The sequence below is a fragment of the Protopterus annectens genome, chromosome 9.part0 (genome assembly GCF_019279795.1).
Source record: "Protopterus annectens isolate FY-2018-M chromosome 9.part0, PAN1.0, whole genome shotgun sequence".
Taxonomy (NCBI): domain Eukaryota; kingdom Metazoa; phylum Chordata; order Ceratodontiformes; family Protopteridae; genus Protopterus; species Protopterus annectens.
In genome coordinates, this window is record NC_056743.1 from 828,827,581 (window position 1) to 828,847,042 (window position 19,462).

General features: G+C 38.0%; 1 protein-coding gene across 2 annotated transcripts in view; it reads left to right on the forward strand.

Annotated features, from left to right (window-relative positions):
• The window catches only part of LOC122811573 (ras GTPase-activating protein nGAP-like), a 580,578-nt gene that overhangs the window by 367,711 nt on the left and 193,405 nt on the right, over positions 1-19,462 (forward strand). For both annotated transcript variants that reach the window (XM_044083499.1, XM_044083500.1), the window contains 2 exons: positions 5,524-5,665; positions 18,165-18,263. In XM_044083499.1, the coding sequence (XP_043939434.1) occupies positions 5,524-5,665; positions 18,165-18,263 (241 nt within the window). The remainder of the gene's footprint in view (positions 1-5,523; positions 5,666-18,164; positions 18,264-19,462) is intronic.

Genomic DNA, 19,462 nt, shown 5'->3' on the forward strand with positions numbered 1-19,462 from the left:
ATCTGCATATTGCACAATTGAGGCAAAGCTGGTTGCAGTGTACAGTTTGTTAGTATAAATGCTAAATAGGAGTGATCCCAGAATAGAACCCTGAAAGACTCCCACAGTGACTGATAAGAGAGGAGAAGAATCCTGTTGCCATTTAACTGTTTGTTGGCAACCAAGATACTGATGAGAGGCTAAGTCTGAGGGAGGACTGCTCAGTGAGGTGTTTTTGATGAAACATTATACTGAATGCTTTACATAAATCGACAAAGATGGAACACACTAGCTTACGTTCATTTCTATTTTGGTTGACAGTATTGATAAAACTAAGGAGTGTGGTTGGAGTGCTATGATTGGGGCAAATACCATGTTCTGCATTTATTATTTGGTTCATGCAGGTAAGGTGATAAATGAGTTGGGTATGGATACATTTTTCTAGTATTTCACATGAGGAATAGAACTGCTGTGGGTCTGTAGTTTGATAATTCAGTTGAGTTTATGTCTGTGTAAGAGAATGATGTAGGACATTTTTAGTTTTTCTGGAATATGATTGCCTGTAACAGAACAGTTAATACAAATAGAGAGATGGTAGTAAACAGCATCTGTAGCCAGTTTTAGATATTCAGTAGGTAAGTTATCAGCTGCTGAGGTTGTTGATTTTAGCTTGCTGAGTAGTTTTCTTATGGTAAAGGTTTGGACAGTTTAAAAAGTTGTTAGTGTTGTTACATGAAGGATGCGTGGTAAAGGCAGGTGGTCATGCTTTATGTTTAATAAGTGCTAGAAGAGAATTAGTGAAGTGTTAAATTCCATTGCTATTGTCTTTAGTGTTTTTTTTTGGGGGGGGGGGTTGGAGTGGTAGACTGACTAGACTGGAAATGCTTTATTATGTTAGATCAGAAAATTTTAGGATTGTTTTGGTATTTCTATTAAACGTTAGAGTAGTAGGACTGTATCTTTTTTGGTATGTATTTTTGATAGATTTCTAAGTTGTCTAAAGTTTTGCAGGGATTATTAGGTTTTGTTAGTAAACCACTGTTTCCAAGCTTTGTTTCTTTGTTTAAGTAGCTGCATGGTATCTTTTATTAGCCAGGGAGTAGGTGTTGATTCTACTCTACTTTTAATTCTAACTGGTGCCATTTCCTTTAGGATGTTTAGGAAGGAGTTATTAAAGTGAGTTAAAGTGTCATCCAGGGTTAGTGTTTTCAGTGAATTCCAGTGGCAGAAATGAAGGGTGGACATGAAGCTTACTTAAAGTTTTTTAGGTTGTGTACTTGGTTATATATTATAGTACTACTGGAACAGAGGCACTGTTTCGAATGATAGGTTAGAAGATGGTCACTGATACTGTGTGGGAGGCATCCAAAGAGAGAGAGATATTAGAGGGCTTATTTGTTAAGATCCAGTCCAGGATAGATTTCTATTTGTTTTATTTTATCTGCTCTGGTTGCGGTTTGGAATAATTGGGAGAAACCATATAAGCTTAGGAAGTTTAAGGGGGTTGATGCTTTGCAAGTTTGCCAGTCAATATTGAGATCATCCATTATAATTGTTTCTTGATGAATGTTTAGGGGTGCCCAATTCAGGACATCTCATTCTGTAGTTATGTTATTGCCTATAACGGTAATATATTTATTTGAATTTATTTTGTTTTGTAAAGGTAACTTTTGCATCATTAAATTTTGGGATGTTAAGGTCAAGGAGGTCTACCAGAATATTGTTTTAAATATAATTGCTATTCCACCACCACACTTGTTTTTTTTTCTGTCAAGTCTGTATATATTTTTGCTTAGAGGTAAGATTTCATTGTATTTTATTTCTGGCTTTAGCTAATTTTCAGTTAGTACAGCTAGAATACTGAGCAAGGCAATCATGGGATTCTTGTATCTTGTGTGCTATGCTTCTGAGGTTCATACTGAGTAGTAAACAAGTTTGTTCCTTCATATGCAGTTTTTGTTACCAACTGGGGGTATATTGTGGTGTAACTGTGGATGTTTTGTTTGTTTTGGGGCTAGGATTTGGATGTATATATTCTCTATAGACTTTTAGATTGTAGTTTTAACTTTTCTATTTTAAAAGGGTATTGACCGTTATAGGTAGTAGAATAGAGGTCTGTTGATATCTGACCATTTATGGCCTTTCTGTTATGGTGAAAGGTAAGGGCTGGTAGCTGAATATAAGTTGATAGATAAATGTCTATGCTAGGATGAGCAGTTAGAGTAAGTACTGGCAGTATGAATAAGTAGGTTGAGAGCATTTTGAAGAGGTATGAGGAAGAGGTAAAACTTACTCTTTGTATTTGGGTGAGGGTGAGCTGTCTGAGTAATAAGACTGAGGTAGCCTTAAATATAATCGATAAAATGTGGGGAAATATGATTGGTTAATGTGAGGGAAGAAGGAGGTAGTTAGGATGTTGGTTATGAGAAGAAAAGAGGGGTGGGAAATTTGAAAAGAAATGAGATGGTGACTGGATGGAGAAGTCAATGTGAGTGAGTGGGGTGTAAGGAGTAGTGAATAATGTAAGTGGTTGGAGGAGAGGATGTGGGTGCAGGAAGAACAGTATAAGTAAAGATATAGTGGGGGCATGTGAAAATTGGGGGTAGGGTAGGAGAGCAGAGTGAGCCCAAACACAGCGAGGGTGAATGGAGCAGGATGCTCCTGGAAGGAGTTACATAAAGCTGAGACCTTTGCTGAAAAAATATATCTGTCAGCTAGTGATCAAAGCAGGTCAGTGAGAGAAATCTATTATCAATCTGTATTGTTACATTTTAAAGTAATACATTGAGCACAAAGACATGGTTTTCATCACATGCAGTGTGACCACATATCCATACATGTAAGAACCGTGTGTGTGTGTGTGTGTGTGTGTGTGTGTATACATGCACAAAACTGCCATTATAGCTGAAATAATCTGTGTGTAACATACACTGATACAGCTAGGGTGTACAGGCAATCTGATCACATCATACAGAGAAAAGACCACATTCAGGGCAATAATTCTAAGATTAAGTGGGAACAGTAAGACTAGTATGAGTGAACAAAAAACAGTACAGATGGAAATACAGAATACATCACGTCTAGGGAGAAAGTTTCAGAATAATATGGCAAGAATCATTTCAGGTTTTGAGAGGATTACATTTAAGTAACACTATGAAATGACCAGCCAAGATGGTAGAGAATCTTTTGAAAACAAAATTTATATGATCCAGATAAGGCCATTAGGAGAGTGCTTTTTAAGGATAATGTCCAGAAGCTCTTTTTCTTGAATAGAATGTGGTACAATCATGCAACAGAGTTCTGGAAGATGCTTTGTTGGACTGCAGACTACAGCTGAAGTGAAGAATACATTTCATCTGGGTCAAAAGGTTTAGGGAGTTGGTTACTTAGGATATATCAAGCCTTCAATAATTAAATTGACAATACCCTAGGCAGGCAGAGCAATCCTCATCTGCTGATAAAGTTTGCATTTCATTATCCTAAACTAGGCGACTTCATTCTGTTTCTGTAAATAAATGCTGGTATTATCAACAATGAAATGAATACTTTAAATCAGATTTAGATTAGTTTGTTTTCTCTGCATGTAATCACTAAAGAATCATGTTATAAAAGATATAGTCATTGATTACATTTGCTGGAGCAGGAGAAGACACTAAGGCTGTCTAGTGTCCTCTAAGTGGCTTAACATTCTACATCCCTGCTATCCCCTCCTTCCTCCTTATCCTTTTTAAGTTGATTGATGCCCTCTTGAATGCCTCAATGATGTCCTCTCCACTCTCCATTCTGACGTCCATTCAATGGGTCCACAGCCCTCCTTGTGAAAGGTACTTCTGCCCACTATCTGTTGCTTGTGCTCTACCACTGCATTTGGTCCACACCCCTCTTTGTGAAAGGTACTTCTGCAGATGCAGGGAACAGCTGGTATCTACTATCGGGTGTCTGTGCTCTATCTTGCTCAGTATCCTTTCTGTTTAGAATGACCCTTTTACATCTCCCTGACATGATTGTGTCTCCTCTGTCTTTTTGTTGTTGTTTTTCGGCTTTTCCTGGTTAGGGGTCGCCACAGCGGAACACCGGTCCGCTAATGATTGGCAGTAGATTTTTACGAATGCTGAGGTGCCAGCTCAACGTTCAACCTTCCACAAAGGCACACTCGTTTACGCATGTCTTTCGAACGCCCACCCAACCGTGGGGTGGACATGCAGACTCCACACAGAAGGCACTCCCCACACTCCAGCCAAGAATCGAATGGGAGAACCTCTTGCTGTGAGGCAACAACGCTACTGCTGCACCACTGCGGCTTTTATCATTTGAAATAAAAACAGCCCTAGCCTCTAGACATATTCCTTCCTTTGCATCCCGTGAATTTTTCTGGTAGTTTTACTCTGAATTAATTCTTTCAGCCTGATGTCCTTTTCCTTGTATAACCTCTAGATCTGCACACTAGTCTCAAGGTGTGATCTGACAAAAGCTTTTTTGCTTCTGCAATCTATTACCTTGATGATTCATCATAGCTTTCAGTTATTGCTACCACTGCCCTGTCACACTGCTCATGCCTTTCCAATCCTGGTGTGATCAACAGCCCCCATATCCTTATCCTATTCCTTTGCCCTCAGTTCAGCTCCCTCCAGATGATATGTTGTTACAGTTTAAGTGCTGTACTTTACATTTGTTTACAGTGAACAACTGCCAACTCTGATACCTGTTCATTCTTTCTTAATCCTTCGACTCATCCTCCCTTCCTGCACTCACCCACCTTTCTTTGTGTCACCAGCAAAGAGGTTGACTCCTGTAGTACTCCACTTATCAATTCCCTTATTTCTGACATTGTACCTCTCACCCTTTGTGTCCTACCATTAAACCTGCAACTTGACCATTTCTCAGTCTTTGCCCTACACTCCAGTCCCTCCAGCTTTCCTATAAGCATCAATGAGATCCATGTAAATTACATTTACTGGCCCTCCTCTGATAAGTTCCACTGTACTGTAATCCAGAAATAAAAATACATCAGGTTTGATGGACAACTCATTCTGTCCAAAACAATGCTGGCTACTTTTTAAGAGACTATTGTGCTCTAAAAATGCTACCATCCTTTCCCTCAGGATACTTTGCATTATTTTCCCCACCACTGCTGTTAAGCTTGCAGGCTTGAAGTTCCCTAGATTGCTTCTGCTCCCCGTTTTTAAAGAATGCCACAGTTGTTGCCCTCCCCAGTCCTTTGACACCTCTGCAGTAATTTGCAGTATTCTTCATCAAGGTGTCTGCTAGCACACTGACCAAATTTCTGAGGACTGTGGGAGGCACCCCATCTGGTTCTTGTGCTTTATCTTCCTTAAAGGCAGCTACTATCCTCTGAACCTTCTCACTCAGATTGCTGGGAATTATTGATATGAAGGTGTTATCAATTGCCTCACTTAGCATGCAGCTCACTATGTCACACTAAATCTTATTACTAAAGTCATACTACAGTATAAGCCAGTTTAGTTTTGAAATGTTATCCCATGGAAATAAAACTGCCTCACACGGTGTGTATGCTGTCTGCAGGAAGAACCCCACTCTTCATGGATCTCATGAGTCTCTTGTAAGCCCAATAAGTGCAGTTGAAGAGCTGGACCTCAACAATGAGAAAGATGTTATCATCCGAGCTGTGCACAGCAGTATTCTGGGAGAGAAATATTGCTTTGAGGTAAGAAATTTAGTATTATGACTTGTAGCAGATTGTATATTTAAAATAGGTACTTAATACATGATGAAAATTCATGCTGCTCAGATGTTTATTATAAAATGTACTGTTTATGTTGTTAAATCCTCATTTAGTAAGAGAATATTAAATGTGTTTTACAGGAACTTGTTTCTCCCTTAAATCATTTGAATAGCTATAAATATAACTATTGGTCTCAAGACTGTAGAAAGCACTTAGGTCATGTATTCATTATGACAGATCTTCCAAGGAGACATGCCTTATTTTACCAAAGTAAGATTTACTTGACATATCCTTTGGTGGAACTGACTTGCCAAAGATGCTTGTCTTGAAAAAACACTACTTTGAGAAAAACGTGGAGACAGCCTCTGGTTAAGACGTATTGGATTTCCTTGCGGATTATGATGGCATTTCAATGCTGTTCCATTATTCTCATCAATGATTTCCATTTTCCTTTTTTCTTCTAAAAGGTTAAACTTGTTTCAAAGTTTTGGTCCTCCCCACCAGAGGGTGTGTGAAAGTTCAATAAATAACTCTCAAACATCACTTCCTCCTCTACTCAAATCATAAATGCATCATCTGCTTCTAGAATGAATGAAAGTATCGCTGTACTTCCGTTAACATCCTTAATTGCCTTTGTTTAGGCTTTCTCCTACTTTCTTCTTTCTCAAGAAAAAAATCTCTTTACCACATCATTATGTTCAATTATTCCCACTTAATTTGCCTGGACAAACTTCAATATAAAACTCTGTATTCTTCAGTTGAAAGTCTGGCAGTTAGTGCAGAGAACAAAACTTCTGCAAATTAAATGATCTACCCTTTTTATCAAGGTACAGGGTTTGAATCTTTTCACCTTTATTTGCCTAATGTGTGACCTTAAGCAAGTCACTTAACCAGACAGTGCTTTGGGGCAACTGGGAATCTGTGGCTTCTTAATGATCTCCTGGATTGCATGCTTATGATCCTATGCTCAATTTACATCTTTTACAGAATAATGATATTAAAACACTATAGTACTGGTCAATTTACTCCCCCAGCCAAACTAAACAAGAATTTTACACCAATTTTCATTTTCACACACACAGCACAAATAATTAAAAAATGTCACTGCTCAGATACAGAAATATTAATAGCAAAATTGAAACATTGAATACTTGGCTTGACCTGCATTGTTCAGATATCATCTTAATCATGGAAACTTAAAAATATGTCACTCTCCTAATTAGCTGGCAAGTGACTGTCCTTTTCTTAACATGTATGGGAGCTCCATGCCTTCTATCAACAAAGAACCTATTTGGTCCAGTAGCTTCTCCATATCAACAAGCAAATCTGACCCTAAAAGGACTATTTCCAAAACCACTCATTGGGAGAAACAAACCTCTGTGTTGCTGTAGATTATTAATCATCAGAACATTTTTCCCTCGCCAATTTTAACCTACTTCTTGTTACATGGTCTTCAAAAGATATCTTAATCTTCCTAGGCAACCCAATATTAACTGACTAGGTCACTCACAAAGCAAACTCAACCAAATAGCTATACCTTTCCATCTAATTCAGCTAATCTCATCCATAATGTATGGCAATCTGTCTTCATCCATTGAGTCATTATGATACCTGCTTCTTACATTCACCAAAATCACTGTCTTACCAAGCCCATTTAGTGATTACTGCTCATTAATTTGATTATAGTCCTTTGAAAAACAGAACTCGCTCCACTGACTGTTATCCCCCACCACACAGAGAAACTCCAACTGAAACAAATTCAGCTCCCTCATCAGTATCCTCTACAACAATCGCTCTTGAAGAAAGCTTTAGTTATTTTCTCAGAATATCCCTCTTCCAATTTATTACCATATTTACCCAAGCAAAGAAAATGGGAAAAAAACAAAGATGTTTTAGAGGCAATTATTGTGCTGGCTTAAATAAATTATTAAACAGCAAATGAATAATAGAGATATGCTTTGGCATAAATGGAGCACCTCAAATAATTTATTTCCTGTAGTATATCAATGAGTGCAGGCCATGCTCTCTACATTGCCAGAATGACAGCAAAATCAGCTTTGCATCACCCCCCTGCCCAACATTCTGACCTCCTCTCAGTCCTCCTAGTAACCTCTCTATCCAACTTCAATTTGACTTTAGAACATATGTCCTCTTCCAGGTAACTCTTCCAATTTTTTGGAATATGGATAAAATGTAGATTAGAAGACAGGTTTTGACTTAGTTGATTATACCCTACTTCTAAAATAGCTACATAGCACTGGGATACATTTTTTTTATAAACTCAGTGGTTCTCTAATTTTCTAATAGAAATATTTGGATCCTCTTCAAAAACTCCCTCTCGTGCATTACAGCTGATCATTCATGTATTCATCAAAGCTTACTATAAGATCCTATTCCGTTCTCTTTATCAGTGAGGTTGTATCTATATTTGTTAGGAAATTGACTGTTTCATGACAAATATTGTCTAATACCATAATGGAACTTATAGAGGTTGTGGTAGCACTCAGTAATACTGCCTATCATATTGTTGTAAGTATAGGTGTCTTCTATGTCCCCCTGTGAGCTGCTGATTATCAGATTAAAAAATCTTCCACCACACCAGATATACTTATTACAGGAATCTTTACTTCACTATCATCTGGTATACCTATAATACTAGCAATAAACATGAGCAAAAATTCCTCAGTTTAGTAATGATAATTATCTTGATCAAATTTTACCCTCCCCACTAGGGGAGATAATCTTGACCTTGTTTTTACCATCATCTCCCCTTCTTGTACTACTCATAATTTTACTACCCCCCCTTGTAAATCCTGTTCCCCTACCAGTGACCTTTTCAGTAAAACAAGTGTTGAAACCCCACAATACTCCATGATTACTCAAAAAATACCCCTTCTATTTACAGAGCATCTTGACAACTTTATATAGTTCAGTTCTTCACATAATCCAGAACCCTAATGATACTGCATAATCCTCTGAATTATTTTACTTTATGGATAAATCCATCCATGTTTATGCTCCCAACTCCCTTAAGAGTAATACATAGTCTAATCCTAATTAAAACCATATAATGTAATTCCTGTATGAACCATCTTTAAAACAACCAGAAAAAAAATCAAGCTATTTCTAGCAGTTCCCTACTCTTTCAATGTAAAGGAAATTTAAAACTAGTAAGTACTCATGCATGCCATCAAGGAGTGAAAGTACAGCTATGAACTCAGGATCACTACCACCTCTAAAAAGAACCAAAAGGCTTTCTTTGGTTATATTAAGAAATGCAGAAATGATACTCGTTACCGAAGCAAATTTATTTCTAATTAATTTTCCTTAATGTAATTGCTAATGTCCCCACCAACACAATGCTGATTTAACATTCCCAACCCATTTAGATGATCCCTTCACTACATACCATCACATCATTTTCCAAATCTTCTTGAGACAGGTTCTATCCATTCTATCCTAAACACAAAATACTAGGCCCATGGGACCTGGTAATTACACTATCTGCTAGTCAAGTTTCAAGCACAGCTTAGCCAAATCCCTCAAACATGTTCAGCTGTCAATAGGTAATGACTCTGAAATTTCAAGAAGAGACATAGTGACACCATTTTACAAAGACTACTTTATGACAGACTACATAAACTACAGACCTATTTCTCTTACAAATACCATCTGTAAAGTTACAGCGTGCATAATTGCTGAACTGATAAACAGTGATATAGCTGACCTACAAACACTGGATCTAAACAGATTTCAATTTGTAAAAGTTATGTCATACCTAATAAATATATTCAGTTTCTCTGAAAATGTCACTGAAGCACTGGATGAAAGTCATGTCTTACATTCGACAACTCTACCAATGAGTGCCAATTGATTAAAATAAATGTAAATGTCATTAACAACTTTCAGTGAACCTTAAGGCAGTCCACCACTGCACCTCCATGTAGGGAGACGCCACCCACTACCTGAACATCAATATTGCTATTCTGAGGTTGCACAACAGTGGAACAAAAGGAGAACATCGCTGTCAGTGATGGTTGTTTCATCCAAAGTTCATTAATTGTTTGGCACCCACAGAAAGTGTTATTAATTGACTGACATGTTCCCACCCTGGATGAAAGCCAGACATCCCATACTGCTTACCTTGACCCTGCCACAGCCTTTTGACATCATCCTAAATGCTGGTATTACAGATAAGCTCTCCCAATTTAATGGAAACCCATATGTATTTAGCTGGAGGGCTAAATGGCTCTTTAACAGAACCCTCAATATTAAGCGGTACACACTCTAGGCATAAAAGTGTTACCAGCAAGATTCCACAGTGTTCTGTTATGGACTCTCTGCTGTTTGGCATTTACATCTCAGAAAGGAAAGCAGATATAATGGAACTGGTTACTTAAGATTTTGATGATTGCAAAGTGTAGCCTTAACAAGGCCAGCTCTAGGTACATCATGTAAAGGCTTACCTTAAATGCCAGAAATGCGGTAGTTATCTTTTGGCAATAAATCAACCCCTCCTCTTACCAAATTCTTGGTAATTCCTCAATTATCCAGGACATGAGCAACTGCATTCAATTATCCAGGACATGAGCAACTGCATTGATAACAATCTTTCTTTTAATTACTGTCCTAGAAATTGTTAGGAAGACAGTCTCCCATGCAGATCTGATCTGCAGGGGAAAGATTATTCCTCCTATCATCTTTCCTTATTAGACCTTTCCTTCAATACAATGCCACTGTTCCACCCCCCCCCCAAAAGCATCTTCATCAACTTGAAAAAACGTAAAATTTTTTTGAACAAGAAGTTTTGAACTATAAAGTCTAAGCAACTCTGAAAGGCTAAAAGTCTTATCTTTGTACTCTGTCTAGTATATACTCCTGAGGGGTGTTCTTTTTAGCCTCCCGAACTCTGAAAGTCCCCAAACCTTTAGACTTCCTCCACCATCACAGAGCAGTCTTCAAATTTAACCCTCATGCCAAAGACCTACACCTTCACAAGAAGATCAAAAACACCTGATAGCACGATAGATTTGTAACCTGCAGATTCCCTGCCTTTGGAATAAACTAACTTTCCATGCCAAACAAATTAACACCATATGTATTTTCAAAGTTAGAGTTTATGATTGGACGGATGACCATAAATTAAGGCCTATGCTATGTGCAAACAATCTACTCACCAGGCATAACTAATATATTCTGAATATCAGTAGTTGTAGCAGCTAAGTTTATTGATGACCCTTTGGCTCTATGCTTAGTATGAACATATGAACTTATTTCAAGACTCTGAATCACTTGTAAAGGGCAACTTACATTGTATTTACAGTTAGTTATATAAACAGACACTTACAGTAAATTTCTTTGAGTCTCACCCTATTCTGTTCATGTCCATTGAAAGCCATTCTTTCTTCCCCACCTTTAATATCATTGACCCTGTTGATAGCGCTGTATCAGATGTGGACACATTTAGATGCATAACAGTGATTTTGGACCTAAACATTCCTTTCAGCCTCACAAACATTCTGACATTTTCATTAAAAATCCTAAACCAACTACAAATCACCAACATCCAGCTAATATCTTTAATTCTGAGTCATACAGTCCACTGTTATGAATGTTATAATACCAAAACTCAAATATGTACTCATCCTATTTGTCCTTAGAAACTAAAACAATATGACACCCTTACAGAAAGGCATGATAAAATATGTAAATTTAGAAAAGTTTCGGGTACTTGAATCCATCACTGCAGTCCTTTAAATTCCAAAAATACTATACTGGCCAGGAAATCCTCTATATTTCTCTTTGCTGCAATGCTGGGTAAGATACTTAACCTTGATTTTTGCCCTCTTGTGGGCCATTAACTAAATATTTCCATGCATTACTACACTCTATTAACACATCAACCACTTTGCATAACTCTTTGTAGGCAACCAAGTAGCTTAAATATTGCAGAAGGTTATTTTCACAAATTGGTTCCACGAGTTTTGATTTCTATTCCATAATGTATAGGTAACATATGGATTCATGTCAAGTTATTGAAGGTAATTTCGGTGAATGAAAACTGTTTTCCAAAACTACCTTTGGTGAAAAACTCAACAATTTTGATTTTGCAAGGGGGCAAGCCACTCTGCTTCAACATGTGGTGGTATACCCCCCTACTACATCCAAGTGCAAAGAAAAAGAAATTCCACTGTTGGTGAAAGTCATTTTGACGAACAGCACTCGTTTTTTTGCCTTCATCCAAATTCCCTTCAATGACATAACATGCTCCATTAATGATCCATCCCTACTCCTCTTTTGATAAGCTCTCATTAACCATCCTTGAGACAATGCCTAAGGCAAATCTTTTAGAGGGAGTCGGTAAAAGACAATGTAGCTCCATACTGTAGACCTCCTATAGGATTATGCTACACCATCCCTTATTTTTCATATTTTATAATTTCACATTACTAGCCAATATGCCTTCTTTTAAATTCCACCCCAATAGTTTACCAGTTATTTTTAGTTTTATAGTGCCTTTCTTCAGTAATAAGCATTACGCAAATGTAGATCTAATGAATCTTTGCGTTGTGAAACTCTTCTTTTTTTCTAGGTAGAAGGCTGTTGTGTTTTTAACTGTTAACTGGATGTCTAGCTATTGCAATGCTGAGTCATACATGTATTCTGATTGCCTTATTTTATTGCAGGCAATTATACATTTAATTAATATACGCTCCTTTTTACCTGTCATGAAAAGCAACCATGGTCTGGTAGTCTACGTTTGTGAAAAACAATTAACTTCTGTTGCAAAAATGTATACTGCTGTGCTTTTGAATCTGGGTTTGTGCAGTTTGTCTTCTGGCTTGGGCTACAGCTGAAAAGGGATCTTAGATGAGGCCAATTTCCTGTTTAACAAATGGCAAATAAATTAAAAAGGTTGTGTACTATAATATTTTTGTTGTGTATATGGACTCCATTAAAATTAAACTAATTGCAGTGTTGGATTATTCTTTAGGCCAACTATCACATATCCAGATTATGACAATATCTGTGTTTGCATTAATTTGCCTGCATTTTATGCTGAAATAGAAATCCTGTGAACATTACCACTTCTACAGGCATTCTACTATTTTAAAAATATTATCAAATGTCTGTCTACTAATTCCCTCCTCATAAAATCTCCACTTTTTCCTGGCACACATTAACAGATAGAGCTGTAAATATACAGTATTGCCTTTCTTACTGTTTTGTGTCTACTTCCTCAGATTTGAGCTGCAGACAATATTTCCTCAGGGCATATCTCACATGGTGCTTCATAGGTAGGTACTAGGCTATCAGCCCAAGGGCCTACATAAGCTTAGCCAGCAAGGTTCCATAGCTTATGCCACCCAAGAAAGTTATTTTCCTGTGCCACTGTCCAGCAAAGACACAGAAGTGATCCCAGGAGTGTATTTCCTATTTCCCATCCACTCATCAAGATTTTTCTTGAAGAGTGCTAATGAATAACTTTGCTTGACATAGATGGGTAGCTTGTTCCAGAGTACAGGAAGTCTCAGGGACAGGAATCTATCTCTCCAGCGTGTCCTGTTTATTGTGGTGACAAGGTTTAGGTCCCTAGAGCGTGTAGCTCGGAGGGATTGGGATTTCTTTAGGTGAAGCATGTCCAACAGCTCTGGGTTTGACATAGCTTTATATGTTAGGCAGAGATCACCTCAGAGTAGGCGATATGCTACGGAGTAAAGCTGGAGTTTTTTGAGGCGGTCAGTGTAGGGCATTTGTTTGAGGCCAGTAATCCTCTTTGTGAGGTACTTCTATGGCCTTTTCAGCTGCTGCAGATGTCTTGTGAGGTACATTCCAAAAGGGGTGTTGTACTCTATAATGTGTCTAATGAGTGATGAGTAGAGGGGAACAATGACCTCTTTTTTTTCCTGGATGAGAATCCTTTTATGATGAGGTGTGCCACGTAGAAGGACTTCCTGACTACTGTGGTGATGTGACTATCAAAGGAGAGACTACTGTCCACCTGGGTCCCAAGGTCTCATCACGCATTCGGTGTTAAGTAGATTGCTGCCTATGTGGTAGTTCATGGGTACAGAGTTTTTACCAAAGGGGATGACACTGCACTTTTTGGCATTGAGCTTGAGGCCATGGCTCTGACACCAGGCATCTGTCTCAGTGAGGCCCTTCTGTAGAATGTCCACATCATTTGGGGACTTGACTATGGCTCCTAGTTTGCAGTCATCTGTGAACTTTGTTAGCCAGAGGCCTTCTGTGTTAGCCTGTACTTCAGAGAAGTAGATACCAAACAGGAGAGGTCCCAGGACGGAACCCTGTGGTACTCCACTTGTCACTGCTTTGAGGTCAGATTTGGAGTCTGCAACTTTTACAGTGTGGGTTCTGTCAGTGAGCCAGTTGGCAACCCATCTTATGACATAGGGATTTATACTGAGTTTAGTGAGTTTAGCTATAATTCCAGAATGGGGGCTGGTTTCGAAAGCCTTGGCGAGGTCAAGATAGGCTGTGTGAACCACCTTACCCTCATCCACAGCTTTGTTGACTGCCTCAAAGAAGTTGATCAGGTTCAGGAGGCATGATCTGCCTTTCTTAAACCCGAACTGGATGGGATCCAGAGTTTGGGAGTTACCAATGTGTTTGATTATGAGTTCCATGATGATACGTTCCATGGCCTTGCAGACCAGGCTCGTCAGGTTAATAGGTCAATAGTTCCCGGGATCAGTGGTTGCTCCCCCTTTGTGTAGTGGGATAATTATTGCTGTGTGCCATTCATTGGGCACAAAGCCTGATGCGAGGCTATTATTGAATATGGTGCTTAAGTGGGGAGCCAGTTCATTCTGAAGTTCATGTAAAACGCAGCCTGGGATGTTGTCCCATGGATGCTTTGTTTTCGGCTTTAGAGAGTGCAGCTTTTACTTGCGTAGTTGTGATTACAGGGACTCTGCATTTTTCCTGTATAGATATGGGCCCTTTAGGAGGTGAGAGGGGGGTAAAGTTAGCACTGAACCGATCTGCCAGGATGTTGGCAATATCAGTTGGTTCTGTAATTTTCGTGCCTTTGTCCTGTAACTCAGAGCAGATCTGGGTGTTGCCATCTAGATTCTTGACATAGATATAGAATGCTTTGTGGCTGTCCTTGGATTTAGTGGCGATTTTGTTTTCGTAGCTAGCTTTGGAGGATCTTATAAGGGATCTCAGCTTCTTACTGGGGCTGACCAGGGAGCTCCTCCACTCATGGGATTTTACTCTCTTTTGCAACAGTTTCTTCCTTCTGTTGTACAGTTTGTTTATGGCAAGGGACCACCAGATTGGCTTCCTTTTTTTGGAGGATAGCGTCTTGGTTCTGTATGGGATAGCACGATCCATGCACTCCTGTAAGTGCTTATAGAGTGCATTTGTATAGGATTCAGCAGTTGTAACTGTATTGTCCATCTGCATGGGTGTCATGAAGTTCACCACTTCTGTCTTAAGAAGCATGAAGTTGGCTTTGGAGAAATTTTTTACTGTGGTTTCCTTAATGGGGGTTGGGGGCAGGATGTGGATATCAAGGGTAATAAGCTTATGGTCAGATTGGACCAACGAGGAGTTGACTTCAGGTGTGGAACACTGGTCACTCATATTGGTAATGACTAGGTTTAGGATATTGTTGCCCCTGGTGGGGGTGTGGATAAGTTGATCTAGGGCATTGGAGTTTATGAATTCCAGAAAGCGTTGAGCTAAGGAGTTGGTACATGAGTAGTTTTCCCAGTTAATGTTGGGATAGTTGAAGTCGCCCATTATTAGGGTGTTTGGCTGAACCCTAATATTTTCCAGTACATCAAGAAAAGAGGAGTGGGAATCCTGGGGCATGGTGGGGGATCTGTAGCAAGCTACAATTTGGATTGCAGTTTTGCCCAGAGTTAGTTGCACTTGGATAACCTCGGATGCATTATGCTGAGCAACTAGCCTGAAGGTGTGGATATCCCACTACTCCGCCACTTTCCTGTGGTTCATGTGCTAATTCCATTGGCTGGGGAGTTTTCAGCCAACGCTTTTCAAAGCCCTTGGCTCCTTAGCATAGATTGATGAAACCCTGACTGCATCCAGAGTTATGTTCGATTGATTAACATCTCAGTTACTAGATGAGCAGGGTACTTTATAAAATACTACAGTTGATATAATGTCATTATTGTCCAACAGACTTTATAAACTAGGTGAAAAGCTGTGGTTCCTAATTTCACAGAAATTTTGCAAAGTGATTTAGTTTAGCAATAAGAGTTGTACAGATGGTTACACAAGGCATCACTGTAAGAAGGTGAAGACAAATGCACACAGTAAAGCACTGTCTGCCTCCATGTTGAAAAGATAAGTCTTGAGTGTTAATAAAGAATGTTAGAACACATAGCTTGATAGATAGTCATTAGGCATGTGATTCAGAAGACCAGTGAGGAGCCTAGCCCAATTTCCAAGTTGCCCCAGAATACTGCTGGTTAAATGACATCATCAGAGTCATACAGTAGGCAAATGAATACTAATGGAACCTAACCCTGGACTATAGGAAGCTGCTTGTTAAACTCTCATAGCCTTAGTGATCTGTGCTAATTGATAGACTTTTGTTTTTTATTTCCTGTGTGCGCAGACATAATAACCTGTTCTTATTAAGTACTACAGAAGCAGGCCATTATTTTGGCAGAACTGCTTGGGTTATTGAGGTACCCTCATTCCTTTTTCTGTATCTCTTCTATTCCCATTCCACATACTTTTGGCCTTCTATTTGCTGAAATTGAAAAAAAGGCAGGAAGCATATAAAACTAAAAGCACATAAAGCAGATATGAAATAGCACTTATAAATTCTGTCACTGAATATACTGGTTTATCAGTTTTGCATCTGAAACAGGAGAATTTATCAGAACAAATACTTGAATACCCTAAAAAAAATCAGGTGACACATCCTCCTACTAATATAAATTAATTATCCATTTACCAATTGCAATTTTTTTAAATATAAGAAATTATAAACAATGCAAGGTGAATTTTAACTTCCACTTTCATAGCCTATTCTTAGACAAAAATAGTTTAAAACTAAATTGTGAATAATTAAATAGAGCCAAAGATGTTGGAATAGTCCAAAAACAGAATTATTTTTAGAGGTTTTACTTTTGGCAATCTTCTGATGCCGACCTTATCACTCAGGCCATGGGTCTGGCCAACATCCAATCTCAGCTGCCACTCTGATTCTTATTATTCTAAGAAACTACTAAAATCACCACCCATTGCACAAGCTTCACATTGTTAAGAGAAAATAAAGGAAACAATGTTTTGCACTTCCAACATATGCATCAAGTTCAAAGAGTACACTGCATTTGTTTTATTTAAATGTTATGGCATATAGAGTACCATAAATGTGCTGTGATAGCCCTCATTTCTTTCTAACATAATAGTTGTGAGAGCCAGTATGTCTTGCCAAATAGACTACCTCTTTGCACCTACCATAGGTTTTACCCATGTGGGGTAGATCCAACATAGGTCTTTCACAATCATATCTGTAGGAGGAATGAAATGCACAATTAAAGGCAATTATCATTTTGATTACCCTAAATAGGGATTTGAATTTACCTGTCATATTATTAACAAACATTGGACGTTTTCCTACAGTTGTACATTCATCATGTCCTGGTAGTATCTGACAATTTTTGTAATGATTTTTCTATAATCAGCAGTACCAGCTTAGAAAGATTAACCACAAACTAATTCAAACCATGTTATTTATTTGATTCTATAACTGATGTGAATTGGCAGCCCAGGTGGTTCAAATAGATGGGAATCGAGTCCATCTTCAAGAAGCTGTTTCAATAGCTATATTGAAAATGTATTCATACTTCTAGCCTGTAGTACAAACGTGAATTAACTCATTCATGTTTTTCAAGTGGACATTATCAACAGATTTAAGTCATGGCAACCTAACAAACTGATCTCGAATGACAATATTTTTCACATATTTTGGATGCAAACTTTGTCTAAATAAGTGTTAATAAAGGTATTTTTTTCTGAAGAATGAAACACTGCCATACATTATTGAGTTCAACAGCTGCAGCTAAGTAATTACCTCAATGGGAAACTTCAGCCTTAGTGATCTTCAAAAAATCTGTACTGTAATTCATTTCTGTAATAAAATATTGAAACATTGGTATCTTACCATTCCATACAAAAATATGTCATTTATAAACACGCAATAAAATAATGTGGTAAAAAATGCATTTCTGTAAATTAATTTATCTTCCCACCTAACCAATCCCAAACTGGAAAATGCTGACATTATGAAAATGTCCTCAGCCACACTCCTGAGATGTCAATATCTACCCTCAAATTAAAAAGATGTTATTTTCCAAAATCATTATGACAAACTACAAAAAACATGAGTGGCTTCTTGACTAAAGTCTGCTTTGCTGGATAAAAATAAAATCTAATCATTTACATACTTGTGTATTGCTGTCTTTTTTGATTGCAGATAATTAAATCTGAGGGAAGTCAATGTTTTGGTTGTTCATCAACAACAGAAAGAGATGCTTGGATTGAAAAGTTAAGAAGAGCTGTGCAACCCAACAAGGTAAGACCATTACCCATACAGTTAACTATTTATTGTCCTTTTCTATGCTTAAATATGGATGGATTCTTACTTTCTAATTGCATTTTTTTTCATTTTCTGTGATTATGTTTTTATATATAGAGAAAAGGAGTGGAAACTGTAGGATCACAGCAACACAAAAGGAATTGTGGTAGATTGTGAAGGTAGAATGCTTCTTCTTGACATATAAAACACACACACACACACACACACACACACACACACACACACACACACTATTTATGTTACATGTGAATGAGTGTCCTAGGTGGTCACACTTACAGCTAATACGAGTGCTGCACTGACTAAATGCAGCCATTCACAGCAATTCTTATTTCTGCAGATGCTTGACAATGCTGGTTTGTTATTACTGTTATTTGCTCTTTACATTATGTCTGTACAACTGTGGAATTAGTATTGCTACTTGCAATTTGATGTATTTCTTTTCTTTCTCTTTTTTGTTCCATTATTGTAACATCCATTTCTAATGGTTTGATTTAAGTGGTTAGTGTTGTGTACAGAATGCTTCATCTAGGTGTGTATGTTGCATGCAAACTGTGTTAATTTTCTTCATTTTTGTAAGAATGGGATGGAGTTTTCGTAGCTGATGACATTTCTAAAGCACTAATAAATGCTTGACTATATGGGTACACTGGTACATTACAAATAAATACATAAACTCCTGGTAAGATACATGTTTTTATATCATCCATTGTTATGATCCATGTGTACATAAATACATATACGGGGTGGCCCAGTATAGATCAATTTACACACAACAAATCAAAACCAAAAATATCTAAAGGTATTCCTGCTCAATGTTAGGAGCCTAAACAAAAAACTGCACTCCCTTGAAGCTCTCTTTACCCTAGTGAATTCTGACGTCTGTGCGGTCTGAGACCTGGTTTAAAGCTGCAGAGAGCACGCCAACAGTGCAAGGTTATAATGCCTTCCACACATTCAGACCAGCTACTTCACAGGCAGGGACTAAAGGTGGAGGTGTCTCTATTTACATCAAAAATAAATACACTTCAAGGCTGGTCAAACAGGAGAATGCACTTGAGCTGCTCCATCTTCAAATCACCATACGTAAAATCCAGTACCATTTCCTTGAAAGCTATAGGTCCCCCTCTATTACCCAAGAAACCCATACTATGTATTTAAACTTATTAGAAACACTA